The sequence below is a fragment of the Cyprinus carpio genome, chromosome B3 (genome assembly GCF_018340385.1).
Source record: "Cyprinus carpio isolate SPL01 chromosome B3, ASM1834038v1, whole genome shotgun sequence".
NCBI classification, from domain to species: Eukaryota; Metazoa; Chordata; class Actinopteri; order Cypriniformes; family Cyprinidae; genus Cyprinus; species Cyprinus carpio.
The window spans coordinates 14,380,401-14,395,075 of NC_056599.1; the positions used below are offsets into that span (position 1 = coordinate 14,380,401).

General features: G+C 39.1%; 1 protein-coding gene across 1 annotated transcript; it reads right to left on the reverse strand.

Annotated features, from left to right (window-relative positions):
• Nucleotides 1-2,036: 2,036 nt before the first annotated feature.
• metrnla (meteorin like, glial cell differentiation regulator a) lies at nucleotides 2,037-12,900 on the reverse strand. Its single transcript, XM_019083029.2, has 4 exons — nucleotides 12,480-12,900; nucleotides 8,917-9,305; nucleotides 4,602-4,661; nucleotides 2,037-3,249 (listed from the first exon to the last, which is right to left on the reverse strand). The coding sequence occupies exons 1-4, from the start codon at nucleotides 12,575-12,577 to the stop codon at nucleotides 2,936-2,938; spliced, it is 861 nt and encodes a 286-aa protein (XP_018938574.1). The 5' UTR covers nucleotides 12,578-12,900; the 3' UTR covers nucleotides 2,037-2,935.
• Nucleotides 12,901-14,675: the final 1,775 nt, after the last annotated feature.

Consider the following 14,675-nt stretch of genomic DNA (forward strand, 5'->3'; position numbering starts at 1 on the left):
GTATTGGAACAGTGAGGCAAATTCCTTTATTTTTGCTGTTGACTGAAAACATTTGGGGTTAACATCAAAAGATGAATATGAGACAAGAGATCAGCATTTCAGCTTTTATTTCCAGGTATTCACATCTGGATCTGATAAACACAAATTATAGGATAGCACATTTTGTTTGAACCCACCCATTGCTCATGTGAGCAAAAGTATTGGAACATGTGACTGACAAGTGTGTTTTGTTGCCCTGGTGTGTCCTATTATATTGTTTATTCAAACAATAAATAGCACAGAATGTCTGTGCTCAGTTTCAGATTTGGATTTTGCCTGTGCAGAGCATTTATAGCTAGACATGTAACCAACATGTAAACCAGTGAGCTGTCTATTGGGTGAAAAACAAGCAATTGTGAAGTTGAGAGAAGATGGAGAATCAATCAGAGCCATTGCACAAACATTGGCCCTAGCCAGTACAACCATTTGGGATGTCCCAAGGAAGAAAGAAACCACTGGTGTACTAAGTAACAGACCTCGAACAGGTAGACCAAGGAATACATCAGCAGTTGACGACAGAAACATTGTGACAGCTGTAAAGAAAGACCCCAAAACAACTGTTAGTGACATCAGCAGCAACAACCACCAGAGCGCAGGAGTGAAGGTATTGCAATCTACTATTCTCAGAAGACTTCATGAACAAAAGTACAGAGGCTACACCAGAAGATGCAAACCACTCATGAATAGGAGACAAGCCTCAAAAATTCTGGACAAAGTTTTATGGACTGATGAGACAAAGACTAACCTTCACCAAAGTGATGGAAAGGCTAAAGTTTGGAGAAAACAAAGGATCTGCTCATGATCCCAAACGTACAAGCTCATCTGAAACAAAATGGAGGTTATGTCATGGCTTAGGCTTGCATCGCTTTTTCTGGGACGGGCTCATTAATCCTAATTGATGATGTACTGTAACACATGACGGCAGCAGCAAAATGAACTACAGAAACATTTTGTCTGCCAATTTACAGAAAGATGCGATCAAACTGATTGGGAGATCCTTCATCATGCAGCAAGTTAATGACCCAAAACATGGTGCCAAAGCAACAAAGGAGTTGCAAGAAGTGGAAAGTTTTAGGCTGCCCAAGTCAGTCTCCAGACTTGAACCCTATAGAGCATGCATTTAACCTGCTAAAGAAGAGACCCCCCAAGTAAGGAGTAACCCCCCAAAACTGAAAGAGGCTGCGGTAAACGCCTGGAAAAGCATCACAAAAGAAGAATGCAAAAGTTTGGTGATGTCAATGGGTCACAAGTTTGATGCAGTTATTGCAAGCAAAGGATTTGCAACTAGAAATTAAGTCTTATTCACTTTAATCTAGTTTAAGTCAATCTGTTCCAATACTTTTGGTCACATGACCAACAGGTGGGTTCAAACAAAAGGGGCTATCTTCTAATCAGATCCAGATGTGAATACCTGGAAATAAAAGCTGAAATGTTGATCTCTTGTCTCATACTCATCTATTGATGTCAAACACCAAATATTTTTAGTCTACACCAAAAATTAAGGAATTGGCCTCACTGTCCCAATACTTTTGAAGGGGAGTGTATACATTTTTGAATGAAGTACAGTAATTGTCATAAATCCAGCTATTATTTTGTCTTGTGGATTATGTATAAACATCTGTTATGTAAAATTTAAAATGATTTTGCAGGGTAGTACTAAATGAAAAACAAATGATTCTTCTTATTTTTCTTCTTATTGTAACATTTTGTAGATTCTGCAAACTGTATAAGTTTATGACCAACTGTACTTGAAACGAATACCTCAAATCATCAAGCATCACTATTACTATTGCTCAGGGATTTGAACAAACCAGTGATTAGTAAAATGTTTTTGGACTCTGAAAGTGCACAGTGGAAAACTCTTTGGTTTCATAGAAAATTATTGGAACAAAATATAACTAAACATTATAAACCAGTTATTAACCAAGTTTTCGATCTGTAACACTTTAACGGGATGTTGTTGCTGTTTTCTTTTCTTTTTTTGTGAACTCTCCCTTTAAGCATATACCGTATTCAGCACTGCTTGTGTTATGGACATGAATGCTACCCTAAAAGTGTATGGTTTGTAGAGGAGAGGTGTGATATTACTTTTCTAGGTAATCTGCCTTACAGTTTTCACCTGGTGGATGATAACACCTCACACAGTTACACTGAATAATGACTCAAGCCATATCTAGAGATCAGAATATCATTCATACTTGGGGATGAGCTCTTGTGTGTTTAAACCCCAGTAAACAGTGACTATATAGAAGTAATAGCTCATAAATTAAGTATATTACAATAGATGGAAGTGGACTACACCATGACCTAATTTACATAAAAAACAGGCACATGATTTGATTCCAAAGAGAAAAAAAAAATAGATTTAATCCTCAGAAAGACACATTTGCAACTGAACAGCCTGAAGACAAAACACAGGCAGGAATTGCACTTCAAATTTTCTTAAAAAATAAAAATTAAAAAGCAGGCTTTTTCATCAATATATTTCTGTCATAGAAACAACTGCAAAACTGTACATCAAGCTTTTTACAAAGCATTTGGGACTTCCATTTTAGAATGTTCTTTTCACATTTTTACACATTCATCAGCTAGATCTGCTACATTGTAACCGCAAAAAAAAAAAAAAAAAAAAAAAATTCTGGAATATCAGTCTTAAGACATAATGGGAGAAATCGGCATTGGCTTAGTTAATTCAAGTCCAACTTCGGTTGTCTTTGCGGGATGTTTTAAGAACACGAGTCATGTCTCAGGCAATGCTGGGACAGCAGGTTTCTGCATCAGTATTGCAGTCTATTTAAATCCAATCTCTCTCTGCAGACACAAACAGAGACAGACAGCTGTTCGCAGGTCACAGTTCCTCGCGACGGGGCGGACCGTGTGGTTTCCTGGAAAGAATTCAGTCTGTGTCCAAATGACATGGGTTGGTCCCTTGCTGCTGTGCGTCCTGATACACCCTAAGGAAGTCCTTGTACCGTGGAGCGCAGCTGAGCCAGGCCTCTCCGAATCGCACAGTCCCAGTGAAGAGGAACTCACCCTCCCCTGGTTTAACCCCACACTGCCTGGGCATCTTCACAAAGCCTGTCCAGCTTTTAGCCCGGCCGCCCCCTGACACAAACACTTGTGTCTTCTGTCTGTAAAGGCGACTTAGGGACACGGTGACAAAGGTCTGGTCCTCCTCCTCCGCCACACCAAGAATACTGCCCCGCGCCACTGTAGAGAGAAAAAATAAAATGTAATGTAAGAGTGTAAGAAAAACAAAGTTGTTTTCTCTCTCCATACTGTCTGCATTATGCCTGGTCAAACAATCCTCAAAGAATGTATGTGGGATTCCCATTTTAATGTATACCACAATGGGCCAACAATCTTAATGGTAATTTGCTCTTGACATAATTTCTTAGGAAGCACTTTATTTTAAAGACCAATTCTCACAGTTAGCCTGTTGCTTATGAGCAATGTTACTAGCATATTGGCTGGTTATTAGTACTTATATAGTACTTATTCTGCATAACCATATTTTAGATTCCTTAATCCTATCCCACACCCAAACTTAACAACTACCTTACTATTAATGAGCAGCAAATTAGGAGTTTATTGAGACAGAAGTTGTAGTTAACAGTTAGTTAATAGTGAGAATTGATCCCCAAACTAAAGTGTGACCATTTCTTATTACGACTCATTTTTGATTCCAACATAAAACACAAAGTATATCTTTAATAACATGTAACCAATAGGACTACGCACCTATAAGAAAGTAATCAGAGTTTTAAGTAGGACAGTAGAGGTAGAGTTTAGATCAATATTACAATTTCTAAAATAACTCTTTTCAGTGATATGCTACTACTAATACTGGAGTGCTGATATGATGCGGATATATTTATATTAATAATTTCTTATTAGCAATGATCAAATTGTATTAACAAAATGAGTAAAGTTTGTAAGTTAACTTTGATGTTGGCTTGAGAAAGCCTAGTCTAATCTAAAATAGTTTGATTTGAGATGGATTTTGAAGAGCCTTGACTCATAAACATTTTGTTAATTTAAGTCATTTTTTTGGAGCTTTGATCATCCATTTTAGGAAAAGTGTAAGTAAGATTGTATTAAGTATTAAGTAAGATTAATTTGAACATCTCTAGACCAAGCATTTTTTTAGTTATTATTCCACTGCCCTATATCTCACATTTGTAAACACAAATATCTGTTCTGTGTGAATGTTTATTCTTAAAATACTAAATGATAAAAATGGGATTAAATCCATAAAAAAGGCTGCCAGTAAAGTATGGAGCTAACAGGCCCAAATATTGGCCTATTAACTGTCTGGTGTGACTGTGGTCCATTTATCGGTCTGTAGTATTCTTAAGAACCAAATCCTGCAGGAATTCCAGTTTATTCACTAGGACCTTATTTGATTCTTTGAAGAATCATATTTGATCCTATCAAAGTATTCATGTAACCCAAACAGTTGCCTGATGGGAAGGATGCTTTCTGACTGGTTCCAAATTATAACTGAAATTCAATTCCTAATTCACTTTGAGTGAAACATTTAAAGATGTGACTTGTCTTACCAAAGTCACTGGTGCAAACGGCCAGCAGGGTCTCCGCATCTGTACAGGGTTGGCAGGGTGCTGTGGAGAGATACAGAACAACAAAATCAGACCAAACAGCCATCGGTTGATGGTAAAGCAACAGTAAGAACATTAACGTGCATTATGTAGCATGTTGTTTTTAGAAATCTTTCTAACAAAAAACAGCACACTGATCTATCTACACCCACCACGTGGACTTTCAAAGACATAATTAATTTCTGCTGCAGATGGTTATTTATTGAGCGTGAAGAAGCCAGCCTTGTCGTCACGGTTTGTCGGCTTCTAACCAAACAGAAATGCGGGGTGGCCTGCGAGAAAAGGCTCCTCACAAAAAAATAAATTGGTGGAGAGGAGGGAAACATCTCGACCCTTCCCCCTCTAGAAAAACACTGACAAACACACACCGCGTCCTCCTCACACCCCAACGCAAATGAGATCCAGCTGAGAAGAACTCCAACAAGGAGCAGAGACTCCAACGACTAGTAGCTCTGGGTCCAAAACAAAAAAACGAACGTTTCACCTGTGCCAACAACCTAGAGTGAGTCCCATAGCGACACATGACAAGAGACAAACACTCCTTTGCTTTTAGGTGGCCGCAGAGTCCTGTGACTGCTGTAAAGCAATCAGTGTAACCTAAACACTGGCAGCACCGTGTCGGCTTTGATCAGCACATTTCTATATACAAATAAATCAGGCCACAGTTTTGTGGCTCTGGGGTCATTACAGCCCCCACAATCCAGTAGATTTGTTTGGAGGGTCTCAACCCTCTCAGGCGTGCAGGGTGGAGCGAGCAACTGGTTGTTTCAGGTGGCTGGGTGGAGGGGTTTATGGGTATTTTATGGGTTTATGGGTAGTGGTCTGTGGTTCAGGGCAGGTGTGTGTGACAGGCAAAAATTTTGCTGTCTATTAGTGCAAGTGGATTGAGGAGCTTTAAAAAGTTTTCCAAAACTGTAACAACTACAGAAATGTGAGTGTTGGCTGGCAGTCCAAAACTCGCATTAAGACTGTTATGGGTGGGAACAACAAACTGCAATGTGGTTGCTAAAGTATTTTGGTTTTTAGTGCATTGTGATGCAATTGTCAAATGATATTCTGGTTCATACGTTTAAAATACAACAACATTGTTGTAAAGTGAGTGTTGTATGGTGCCTGACAGTGTAGACAAATCCAGGAAAAAATAAAAATAAACACAGTAATATTGTGAAAAATGGTGACAATTTAAAAGAAGTGTTCTCTATTATAATATATGTAAATGTAATTTATTCCTGTGATGTAAAGCAAAATTTTCAGCCTCATTGCTCCAGTCTTCAGTGTCACACGATCTTTCAGAAATCAATCTAATATGCTGATTTGCTGCGCACAAAGCAGTTCTTATTAGTATCAATTTTGCAAACAGTTGTACTGCTTTTTTCAGAAACAGTAATACATTTTCATACTTTAGTTTAAGATGTGGTTATTACAGTGTAATTACACAAATACAAAGTATTATGTGTGTACAGGACGTAAAGAGGCAACAGTGTGTAAATACTATTATGTACCATATAATATATAATGCATAATATGCATCATTTACTGTTATTAGGGTCACACTTTATTTTAAGGTACAATTCTCCCCATTAAGAAGACTTTTGCCTCAAACTCCTAATTTGCTGCTTATTAATAGTTAGTAAGGTAGTTGTTAAGTTTAGGTATTGGGTATGATTAGGGATGTAAAATATGTAGAATATGTGCTTTATAAGTACTAATAAACAGCCAATATGCTAATAATGTTAACTAGGTAACAATGAGAATTGGTCCTTATACTTAAGTGTTGCTGTTTTTACTATAGTAAATACATTAAAGATGTGTAATAAGGACACTGTGAATAAAGTGTTCACCAATTTTTCCTTTTTTATGAATCCACCTTTTTTTCTTTGATGAAAAGAATGTTTGAAAGAGTATAAAGTTCATTAATGTCACTTTTGAACAATTTAAGGTGTCCTTGCTGAACATGTATTACTTTATTTTAAAACAATAAATATAAGTCATGTTATTAACCATAACAAAACTAAATCACTCCCATTATAAATGTATGCACTGCTTGGCTGTTTACAGTGTAGGCTGATAGACTGTTTAAATAATAGCAATCTAGATTTACTAGCATCACTGTAGATTGGGCGTTACCATGGAAAGTGGGCAAAATAACTGATCTGTATCAAAACCCGATCTGCTGAACCTGACCCTTCACATATGAGCACAGAAGGTCTTGTCTGTTGAGGAAACTGTGGGTGGAGGAGAGCGGACCAGAGGTCGGCCGTGTTGCAACACAAGAAACATCGCACCACCAACGGGGCCAAAGGTCATCCAGGAATCAGCTTCGCAACAGCTGGCAAACGCCAAAGCTTCAAGGCGGGTGATCGTTCAGAACGCTAGGCCTGGCGTTAACTGCTGCCACATCCTGAACGCTAAAGCTGCGCTTAAAAGCTTTGTGGCAGATCACATGCAAAAGTTAAAACAGAACCGCAGGAATGGGCTGACATCTGAGTCAGCAGCCCTCGCTGCCCCGAATTAATGCATCGCTGCTGGGATCGCAACCACTTCACACACTGGCTGGGCAATAGGGGGAAGATAGTGTCCCTGCTACATCTGGTCCCTCTGCATTCCATGCTAATGGAGAAAAGATTCATATGCCACTTTGCCTGCATCCCAACCACTTCAGAGAGGCGGAACGAAAAGTAATGAAGGAAAAAGTGAGGGAGGAGAAGCCAGAGAGACAGGGGAAAAGAGGAAGAGGAAGGGAGTAGGGAAAAAAGATGGAGATAATTTGTCCTCCCAACAGCTGGAATAAAACACATTCCACAGTGATGGAAAGCAACTCAATTCCAGCACAGCAGGTCAACATTCATGAGGTGAATGCGAAAAAAGCCAAAAGCTCGGAAAAAGGAAAACAGGTCACCTTACAGATCTGCCCGCTCAGATCGCTGAAATCACAAACGACCAACACACAAGCTCTCTGAGGGACATTGACATCACGTGACACATCAAACCACGGGTTAATGCCACACAGTCCTAAAAACACAGAAACTGTTTAAAGTTTCTCTGCTTTATACTGTATCCATGCCTGCAAAATACAGCTGTTTATCAGAGCCAGTTTTACATGGCAGTTATGAATTCATACCCCCCTGAGGGGGGAAACACACTGAACAATAATTTAGTTTTTTTGGAGAGGAAAACTGACTTGTTATATGATGTATCTACACTGCTTCAGGCCATTCAGCTCTCCGGTTTTGGCAGGTGCACTGCTTGAAATGTAATTTCTGAAAGGAGGCTGGATGTTTCACGTTTTGCCGGTGTAAATTGCAACGGGGCACTTGTGATGTCACATACGCACACATACCCCAAAAAACCCAAAAAATATCAATCGCAACTTAAAACAAGGAAAAAAACAGTATCGCTCATCAACACCATCTGATAACAAACACTTAGCACAGATCCACCATCTCAGCATCACAGAGGGGAGGACGTTTCCTGAGGTAAAGATATCATCTGTTGCTGGGCATGAAAACATTGGCTTCAGATCGCATACTTTTTAAAATAAACAAACCCTCGGTATTGCATGCATTAATAACCGTGTACCCAAAAACCCTGGAGTCATAGAAATTTAATAAAGCTTTTTGCTGAAAGAAGCAATTATTGTTGGAATTCAATAGAAAGGGAGGGTACACCTAAAAACGAAAAAAAATATTATTTTTATTTTTATAAGTTTTTTTTTTAAAAGAAATTAATACTTTTATTCAGCAAGATTCAATTGATTAAAGTGACAGTAAGGACATTTTTTATGTTATTAAAGATTTCTATTTCAAACAAATGTTTCTCATCAAAAAATGTATCATGGTTTTCAAAAATGATGATAAGAAATGTTTCTTGAGCAGTAAATCAGCATATTAAAATGATTTCTGAAGGATCATGAGACACTGAAGACTGGAGTAATGACATTAAAAAACAGAAAATTGTAATAATTTCACAGTATTACTGTTTTACTGTATATTTGATCAAATAAATGCCCACAACCTTGGTGAGCTTCTTTCAAAAACATAAAAAGAAAAAAAAATACTTGGATTTATAATAATAATATTTGGATTTTTAGTCTATGTCTGAAAGCTTTGAACCTGTTTTCTGTTTTACATATTACCAAATTCTACTCTACTCCTTAAATTTGGCAAACAACATGCACATTTCCATTTCAGGAAATACATCACATGAAAGAAAACTGTGCTTGTCAAGCAAGTCTTTAAAGATCAAGAGAACCTCATACCAGATAATGACTGTGGATCTGCTGCTGGTCTGTGGTTGACCAGCTCGTACTGGAAGGCTGTGATTTTTCGGCTGATGTCCCTTTGAGGCACTGCCTCGATGAAGAGCGCCCCATCCTGGATGCTGAAACAGTGCACTCTCCCCTCGGCCTGATCTTCCTCACTGAGGAGCAATCGCAGTTTGCCCAGCCGGTCCAGGTAGATGTGTGTCCCGCTGGACTCTTTAGAGGGCTTGATGCAGACGGAGAGAAGAGACGCCGCTGGGGACAGCGTGTTTGGCCGCAGGTTGACGATGATGGCCCCTGTGGGGTAAAGCCACTCCAGAAACCCCTGGGCGCAGCGGAGATACACCTGTTCCACATCCCGAGTGTGTCCCTCATGGGTCAGCCCACTACAAGAAAGGAGAAAGATGATTTAAGCTCGGTTTCCAGAACCAACCCTACTTTATATGGCAGAATTCTACTGAAACTGAACCTCTTAAGTAAAAAAACTGAAAATAAACTGAAACAACTCTACATAGGCAGCGTTGTTTTTTTTTTTTTTTTTTTTTTTTCTAGATGATGGGCAATATACATGACAAAACACAATTTTATAACATTTTACAATACGATTTTATTTGTTAACATTAGTTTACTACATTAGCTAAACAGGTAAACTACATTAATTAAACTTAATGAAAAATACTTTGTATACAGCATGAAATGTGTAAAGAATTATGCTATGCTTGTGATATTTACTTTATATAATATTTACTAAAATAACTTGAAATAAACAATCTTGAAATGAATCAACTTGGAAAATCTGTAAAATAAAGATTTATACTTAAAATAGCAAGTTCTTCTGTGTGTTCAAAAGAAAAGAAAATTGTATCTCTAAAAACAAGCCAGCAATCAAAAAAAAACCACCAACCACTACTTAATAAAAACACTATACAACTTATCTTTTTGTGAATCCCACATCTCAACATCTAATCATCAACCGACGGATAGTAACAAGTCCCTGCCCTACATTAGCCTTTTCTTTTTCTCTAATTCGTTACACTCTGATATACATCAGAATACAGAAGATGATCTAGGGCCAAATATGTTTCATCACAACTTTAAAACCATGAAAAAAGTTGGCACTGATGGCCTTGTGGTTTGTGCATTGACATGTAGCACAACTACGCCTCCAGCAACCTGAGTTTGATTCAACATCAAACTTTGATTTATAACAAATATAACATTGAGTTCTCAACACTGTCAATAAAAGTCCCAATTATGACACTTACTGGCCAAACATATGAGAGATATGTATATATTGTTCAACCCCTAGAGCAGAAGATTATCTCAAAAAATGGTTGAAAATATGGGCCATTATATCAATCTAACACTGGTTAAACGGTCTATTTTTAATCAGATTAGTGTCTTTTTTTCTACAGACTTCAGGACTGGATGAAATATAGTTATAATGTTTCTCTTGACTTCCGTCTTCCATCCTGGAGGAGTTTTGTTCACTAAGCGCAATCATTCTGGGATTGGCTTATCCGTGAACTCGGCCAAAACAAACCATTTCAAAAGGCAGCATAATTTTGCTGGCTACTGTCTGGAAGCAATCGTATGATGCCTTAAAACACTAGAAGGCAAATAGTAGGCGGTCGTCAAACATCAAACACGGTGATGTATTGCTCACCAAATTCTGACATCCAGTTATAGCTGGTTAACTTTCACAAATAACCACTTACAAGCCTTAAGATTAAACAAAGCAAAACCAAACTGTTTTGAAGCAAATGACGGGGTAATCCCCCAAATAATGATGCTTGGACCTTCAATCAGCTTTAGTTTAGTGGCCTTTTACGTGCAACACAGCAAAGGAAACTTCAAACATTAGGGTGATTGTTCTGAACAGTCTGTGCCAGAGTCGAGTCCAAAGCTGAAGCTCATATGAAAGAAAAGCTTTTCTCAGAGCAGGAAGAATGAAGTTAATGTCTTTTCACACAAGGTGTTAAGACCCACGCGCGAGGCTTGCTGCATGACCCGTCACGTGCAAGCATGCGCACACACATACACATTAACCGTCTCTCATTTTTCTTCTCTCCTTTCCAACGTTTTGGCAAGATCCAGCACTGGCATCCTGCCGTGGGTAGGATTTTTGAAACACAAGTCAATGGTTCCTTGGACACACAGGCCTCACTGCAGACAAGTGCAGAGACAGTAGCCGAACCCGGAGCATGCAAGTACAAATGCAGGTCACGCAGCAAACCTCCCGTCGCTTTCAACTCCTCAAAAAGACGAGGAGCTGCATGTCCGGGCAGCAGTCCTGCCCCTGTCCACCGGCCGCACAAATGACTCTCTCCGCTACTTTTAGACATCATCTGCGGTTCTGTGCCTCAGTTGGGCAGAAAATGAGCCATCTGCTTCTGAAGCCTCCAGCAGTTCCAAAAACAGATAAAAATATACCCCCTCCAAAACACCACATAAAAAACCCACCCAAAATGAGAGGTGAGGACTGGGGTGACACATGTGCGGAGCAGACTCACAAGCTGCCGTGTCCACATTTATAAGGGCTCCTCTTTAATTAAGAGCATTTGAAATTCAGCTCTGCCGTAATGAGAGGCTGAACTCGGGCCTGGCAAATCAACACCAGATTATGGCTGCACAGTCAGAGTACAGTGCATTTAGCCGTAGTATTGTGAAAAGACCACACAGAAAGCCTTAATATGTAATGTTGAATGATTTTTTTTTTTTTTTTTTTGAAGGAAGTAAGGAAGGGAGCTATTGTTGAGGAATATTAACAAATGTTGTTATGAGATGAAGTTATGTGGTGGGGAAATCTGTAGCGTGAACTAATCTCCTCATTAGTGAAAAATTTATCACCAACCCAGATAAGTTCAAAACGTCTTTCACCTCTAGCTGCACACTGAGCTTGAAGAATTTAAAAGCCATCTTGACACATTATTATTATTATAGAAACTAAAAGCTTCTAGAAGAATGCAGTGCAAACTTATGTGTAATAGCTTATTAACTCAGGTAAAGTTAAAACGCCTTTAAACAAACAATAGAGTGATTTTATGTTACACATGAGGGATTAATATGGGTTTGGTCCAACCAGTGAGCAGAAATGAAATCACTGCTCAGATTGTTTCTGCTTTCAGGTTATGCCAGCAGTAATTAAGACAATATATCTGAGTAAGAAAAGAAGTGCATACACACATACTATTAACACCAAGAGAATAATAAATAAATAAAAGATTATAATAATAAAATTTTGTGTTAATTAATGGAGACAGGTGCTACAAGCACTCCTAACAGGCAACCAAAAAATAAATAAATAAAAAAACTGGGCCTTACACTAATACTAAATACTACTACTACACAACTCATAAACAGTAGCCTACTAATAATATAAAATATTGTTTATTGTTATTATCATACTTATTTTAGTATCAAAACGTTTATGTTTTAACTTACAACATCCAGAATTAAACCAGAATTAAATCTCTAAATACAATTCACTAAGGTACATTTAAGTTCCATTAATAAACGAGTAATACTTGGATAATCTGGATGTTTGGAGCGTGTCTCACCTGCCCCTCCAGCTGCACTGGTCGCTTGAGTACTGGGAGCGTGCGGTCCGACACAGAAGCACAACCGACAGCAAATACGCCAAGAACGGCGAGAGCATGTTTGTCCCACCGCTGTCTATTTCTCCCCCAGCGCGATACTATACAGCTCTGCTTTGCAGGTATGGAATAAAACAGTCCAGCGTCCGTATTTTCTTCACTACATGGTGTTTTTCTTCAGTATCGTTTCACTTTCTAGCCTGTAATTTACTCAAGAAGCGCAACTAATGGCGAAAGTCCGAGACGCGCGTTGGCTCGCTCACTCCATGCTGAGCTCTGAGCTGTAGCGCTCTCCTCGAGTGAAGACGGCGGTGAAGAGCTGAGGAATCCGAGCCGAGCCGCTCGCTGAGCTTTGAAGAGCGCGCATGCGCAGACAGCAGCAGCGCTTTACTCCACTGGAGGAGCGCTCCTCAAGAGTTCAATGAGCGGCTCCGCTCGGATTCCTCTGCGCGTCACCGCCAGCTGACCGGCACAGGACGCATGCGCAAAAGAGCTCCAGACACCGCAATCTGGCTGATTAAATTGTCTTATTTGTTCATTGAGAAAATGTGAAAAGTTATGGCATATTAATCACGAAATCGTTGGTTTCAAGTAGGCTTGTTTGTGTAGAATAGAATAGAAATAGAATTTTATTTATTTATTTATGCAGGGCAAACATACTGTGGGGTCCAAAAATCAGAGACTACTAGTATTTGCTTAATACATGCTTGTAAACACTTTACTAATTTACTGCTAGTTTAACACATTTTTCATTTTTAACCAGCCCTAATATATAGATATATATATATATAGATATATAAATATATATATATATATATATATATAGGATATATAGATAATATACACACTCACCTAAAGGATTAGGAACACCATACTAAAACTGTGTTTGACCCCCTTTCACCTTTAGAACTGCCTTAATTCTACGTGGCATTGATTCAACAAGGTGCTGAAAGCATTCTTTAGAAATGTTGGCCCATATTGATAGGATAGCATCTTGCAGTTTTAGGTAGATTTGTGGGATGCACATCCAGGGCACGAAGCTCCCGTTCCACCAGCATCCCAACGAATCTCTATATTGGGTTGAGATCTGGTGACCTGTGGGGGCCATTTTAGTACAGTGAACTCATTGTAATGTTCAAGAAACCAATTTGAAATGATTCAAGCTTTGTGACATGGTGCATTATCCTGCTGGAAGTAGCCATCAGAGGATGGGTACATGGTGGTCATAAAGGGATGGACATGGTCAGAAACAATGCTCAGGTAGGCCGTGGCATTTAAACGATGCCCCAATTGGCACTAAGGAGCCATAAGTGGTGCCAAGGAGAAAACATCCCCCACACCCATTACACCCCCACCACCACCTGCCTGCACAGTGGTAACAAGGCATGATGGATCCATGTTCTCTTTCTGTTTACGCCAAATTCTGACTCTACCATCTGAATGTCTCAACAGAAATCGAGACTCATCAGCCCAGGCAACATTTTTCCAATCTTCAACTGTCCAATTTTGGTGAGCTTCGTGCAAATTGTAGCCGTTTTTTTTATCCTATTTGTGTGGAGATGAGTGGTACCCGGTGGGGTCTTTCTGCTGTTGTAGCCCATCCGCCTCAAGGTTGTGGATGTTGTGGCTCACACAAATGCTTTGCTGCATTCCCTCGGTTGTAACGAATGGTTATTTCAGTCAAAGTTGCTCTTCTATCAGCTTGAATCAGTCGGCCCATTCTCCCTCGGACCTCTAGCATCAACAAGGCATTTTCGTGCCACAGGACTGCCGCATACTGGATGTTTTTCCCCTTTTCACACCATTCTTTGTAAACCCTAGAAATGGTTCCCGTGTGAAAATCCCAGTAACTGAGCAGATTGTGAAATACTCAGACTGGCACCAACAACCATGCCACACGCTCAAAATTGCTTAAATCACCTTTCTTGTCTCCCATTCTGACATTCAGTTTGGAGTTCAGGAGAGTTTGTCTTGACCAGGGGACCACAACCCCTAAATGCATTGAAGCAACTGCCATGTGATTGGTTGATTAGATAAATTGCATTAATGAGAAAATTGAACAGGTGTTCCTAATAATCCTTTAGGTGAGTATACATATATATATTATATATATATAATATAATATATATATATATATATATTAGGGCTGGTCAAGTTAAA